Source organism: Penaeus japonicus, unplaced genomic scaffold, assembly GCF_977035675.1.
Source record: "Penaeus japonicus unplaced genomic scaffold, GWHDUDI00000001_assembly GWHDUDI00000027, whole genome shotgun sequence".
Classification (NCBI taxonomy): Eukaryota; Metazoa; Arthropoda; class Malacostraca; order Decapoda; family Penaeidae; genus Penaeus; species Penaeus japonicus.
The window spans coordinates 4,581,480-4,586,479 of NW_028234429.1; the positions used below are offsets into that span (position 1 = coordinate 4,581,480).

General features: G+C 44.2%; 1 protein-coding gene across 1 annotated transcript in view; it reads left to right on the forward strand.

Moving 5' to 3' along the window:
* The window catches only part of LOC122266874 (uncharacterized), a 6,743-nt gene that overhangs the window by 952 nt on the left and 791 nt on the right, over window positions 1-5,000 (forward strand). The window contains exon 1 of the mRNA XM_086553000.1: window positions 1-5,000. This exon is cut by the window's left edge and continues 952 nt beyond it; it is cut by the window's right edge and continues 791 nt beyond it. Coding sequence (XP_086409126.1) covers window positions 1-5,000 — 5,000 coding nt within the window.

The window sequence follows — 5,000 nt, forward strand, 5'->3', positions numbered from 1 at the left end:
TCAACACAGGAACTGCAAGTAACAGTGGCTCAGCATTCAACACAGGAACTGCCTTCAACACAGGATCTGCAAGTAACACAGGCTCAGCATTCAACACAGGATCTGCAAGTAACACAGGCTCAGCATTCAACACAGGATCTGCAAGTAACACAGGCTCAGCATTCAACACAGGAACTGCAAGTAACAGTGGCTCAGCATTCAACACAGGAACTGCAAGTAACACAGGCTCAGCATTCAACACAGGATCTGCAAGTAACACAGGCTCAGCATTCAACACAGGAACTGCAAGTAACAGTGGGTCAGCATTCAACACAGGATCTGCAAGTAACACAGGCTCAGCATTCAACACAGGAACTGCAAGTAACAGTGGGTCAGCATTCAACACAGGATCTGCAAGTAACACAGGCTCAGCATTCAACACAGGCACTGCCTTTAACACAGGTTCAGCATCAAATACAGGCACTGCCTTTAACATAGGCTCAGCATCCAATACAGGCACTGCATATGACACAGGCACAACATTAAACACAGGCTCAGCACTTAATGCAGTTTCTGCAAGCAATACAGGCTCAGTGTTTAACACAGATTCTGCAAGCAATACAGGTTCTGCAAGCGATACTGGTTCAACACTTAATACAGGCTCTGCAAGCATTGTGGGGTCAGTACTTAATACAAGCTCTGCAAGCAACACAGGCTCGGCTCTTAATACAGGCTCTACAAGCAACACAGGCTCGGCTCTTAATGCAGGCTCAGTATTAAACACAGGGTATGCAAGCAATACAGGATCAATATCTAATACAGCATTTACAAGTAACACAGGCTTAGTCAGCCACACAAGTTCTGTAACTCATACAGTTAGTAATCTAGGGTTAGTAAGTGGCGCAGACACCACATCAGGACCTGCAAGCACGATAGAGACACTTGAAAATAATGCAGGATCAGTGATCAACGTCGGACCTCTGCTAAATCAGTTACAGCAAAGTTCTTCAATAAAAGCACCTGGAACTTTTGAAGTGACATCATACGTTACTTCCAACGATGACCAAACGACTGACTCTCAGGAATCTGCCTTTGAAGATGTCTCATCCACTGGAGAATTGTCTGCATCAACTTCATCATCAACTGTAACCATTCCTGAATCTACTGGCGTTGATGCAGAGAGCTCCATCGGCTCCCTGACTGAGCAAAAAGTACCAGTCGTCGCTTCTACATCTGGCACAGGAAATTCCCAATTTGAGAGTTCTGTGACCTTCACTGGATCTGCTTCAGCAAGTATAGAATTAACATCATCAAATATGAAGACTGGATCTGAAACAGAAGGGGATGAATCTTTAACAGATGAAGAATCCAACTTCAATACAGCCATTAGCAGTAGCATAAGCAGCAGCAGTTTTACTGACGATGAGGAGAGCAATAGTATTTCAAGTAGTGATAGTTCAGCCAGTTCTAACTCAAGCAACAGTCATTTGGCCGGAAATAACTCAAACAAGGGTGACTCAGGCAATGATAATTCAAACCTAGTTAATTCGAGCAGTGAGAGTTCCAGCAGCAGCAAGGCAAGTAGCAGCCATTCCAGCAGTAGCAGCTCAGCCAATAGCAATGCAAGTAGCAGCAACTCAAGCAGTATGAGCTTCAGCAGCGGGAGTGGATACAATAGTAGCAGCTCTAGCAGTAGTAGCTCTAGTAGTATCAGTTCCAGCAGTAGTAGCTCCAGCAGTAGTAACTCAAGCAGTATCAGTTCCAGCAGTAATATCTCGACCAGTACCAGTTCTACTAGTATCAGTTCCAGCAAAGAAGACTTAGGTACTAACAACTTCAGTGGAATCATTCCAGACAGCAGCAGATTAGGGAGTAACTCACATATCCCTAGTGAGTCTTCAGATGACAATATTAAGAGCCGTGAAACCAATAGGAACACATTAAGTGCTGATTCAAGTAATAAGATCTCTGCTGGTAGTGAAATTCTTTCCACAGGAAATATGCATATTCATGCCAATACCTTCCCAGGAAGTAGTCATACTATACCACAAAGTAATGCTGACGATGTTGTTTTGCCATTGTTTCCACCAAACAGACTACCGGATAACAGCAACGATGGTGAGTCAGATCTCTCCCTTGGTATAAGGGGTGTGGGGTCCCTGTCTGGCCTTATTGGATCTCCTATTTCATCAGAGTTGCCCTTTGGTGATCCTTTGTCAACAGAAGAAGTTATATCAAGCCTTGGGTGGAATCCTTTCAAAAAGTTGACTCCTCCATCTACATACTTTGAAGATTACAGTGCTATATTCCCTCCGGCTTTTGGGTTCCATTCTGAACCTGTAGCCCATGGACCATCATTCGCAGTTGTTGGCACAGAGTTCCCTGGAAATGAATGGAATCCTTTCACAAGTTCTTTGGAAAGACCTGGTGATAATAATATTCGAGGGAGTATTCTGTCACAAGGTCATCCTGTTGTAGGACCAGCAGCTCCTCCTAACGCTGTACAAGTTCTGCAACGTGAAGATTTCCAACCACTGATAGATGCCCTTGGCTTAGGATCTGAGGAGCCAGTTCATGTAGCAACCCTGCAAGATCCTGATTTGCTTCCTGGGGACAACTATGACTCTAGATTTGCTATTTTGGAATTTCTTCCACCTGGGGAAGTTGAGTTCATGGAAACAAATTCCTCCATGACACATCTTCTAGATATAAAAGACAGTCAACAGAATCATGAGACCATGCCAACCATCATTGAAACTCCTTTTGGTGATTTCCTTGAAGGAACAATTGTAATGGATGGTGGAAAGCCTGTAACCAGCCAGACTATCATCATCCAAGAGGAAGAAGCGAGTACAGACGATGCAGCTAATATGGCTGTTCCTTTCCCATCCGTTAACTATGACTATGGCAGTCAGATACCATCTCTGGATCTATCTTATCTACCACCATCTTCTGAACCTCTGTCATTAACAGCTTCTTCTGACTTTAACTTCTTGGAAGTTCCTGCATTTATAGATTTTTCTAATTCTCAAGGGATATCAACACAGACATCTGAGAATCAAAGTTCTGAGCTTGTTTCTTCTGATTCATCATCTGTCACCACATTGCAAGCGCAAGGACAAGAGCTATCTTCCACGGCATCACAAACAGAGATGCAGGAACCTTCTTTCTCTGCTTCAGAAATGAAAGAAACATCTTCATCTGCCTCAGAAGCGCTAGAAGTATCATCATCTTCAACGGAAATGCAAGAGACTTCATCTACATCAGGAATCCAAGAGGCATCGTCCTCTACTTCGGAAATACAAACGTTACCATCATCCACCATGGAAAGTCAGGAGGGCTCTTCATCTGCCTCAGAAGTCCAAATGCCATCCTCAAGTATGCAAGCAGCAGCAACATTAAGTATTACAGAAATGCAAGGAGTGTCATCATCATTTGCTTCAGAAACATTGCCCTCTGATTCAGAATCGCAAGAGACATCACAAACTTTGCAAACGCAAACTTCAGCTACAGAGCAACAATCCGAATATTTTGCGAGTGCAAGTTCCGCAAACAGTGCACTGTCACATAGTGAACAAACCCAAGTCACATATAGCCAGAAAAAGAAACCATCAGATACTATATATAAGCTAAACTTTTCTTCTGCAGATTTAATTGCTCAACAGTTCAGCTCTTCTTCAGCTCATTACCAGGAGCAGGTCTCGTCTACCACAGAAATTGATGATCAACCTATTTCACTCTCATTCACTACATTCGATCAACAGACAGTTGGAAATGAAGATATTTCAACAGATTCATTTGACACAACATCGTTTGTGTCTGAGAGTGAAGTAGTGAGTTCTGCTCAGACTGAAAAGACAACAATACAAGAGAATCCTACACCACAATTTTTCCCTTTTAATCCTCCATCTGATGCAGTAACAGATGATGACTTTTCAGTTCTATTTGAAGAATTACCCGTAAATGCTGACGGCATTATTCTTGGACCAGAGGGACCACCAGATCTCGACACCTCTTCCGGGATTAACAGGCCGATGTCATCCGAGTTCCCCTTCATCATGCCTCCCGAAACTCCTGTGAAGCTGTCGAACATCATGCCCGTCTTTCCCTTCGCAGATGAGACTCCCTCCGTTACCGAACCGTTTTCCGACGTCCCGCCACTGCCACTGCAAGATGAGGAAGTGAACGAGACGGATCAATCTAACTTAGCCCCGTGTATGCCCACTGACATGTGCTATCGGCGCTTCGGTGACCACTCCTTGGATGAATGCGCTTATGGAGAACAGTCTGCTTGCCATGAAGGGTATATTCGCTGTCTTGATAACTACACTGGGTATGTTGACCTCAGTTGCTTCGACTATGCAACACCGCTGAATATATCAGTAGAGGTCAATGTCAGCAGCTCTTTTGACCAAGAACCAGACTCATCATCCACAGAGTCATTGGCAAATCTACAGCCTGCTCAGACTTTCGCCAGTGGGAATAGTGATGTGGGAAACTCCTTCTCCTCCTTTGGGTATAGTTACACATCGGGTCCTGCAGCTGAAGAAGTTCAAGTCAGTGATGCAGCTGTTGGCGACAAAGTTGAGATCCAGTGTGTAACCATTGGACACTGCCGCCGTCGCTACGGATCCTCGCTCACGGATGTAACCGAGTATGGTTTCTTGGAACTTTGTCCAACTGGAATGGTCCGCTGTCTTGACAGCGTTATCACTTCATCTACTACCACCACACAAACTCAATCAGACAACATTTCAAGCATTAATCAGAGCCATCAAAGTCAGGGTGATTACCAGTCTAATTATAGTAGTCAACAAACTGCCTCTACAAGTTCCCAGAAGCAAAACCAGTTAACACAGACTGTGAATCAACAAACTCAGCAGCAGCAAAATGGGGCACATTATGCTCAACAAGTGCAAAGTCAGCCACAATACTATCAGCAACAGCCAAACCAACAGCAAGCAGAGCTACAACAAAATCAGCAGCAAAACCAACAGCAATCTCAGCCACAAGGAACCCAA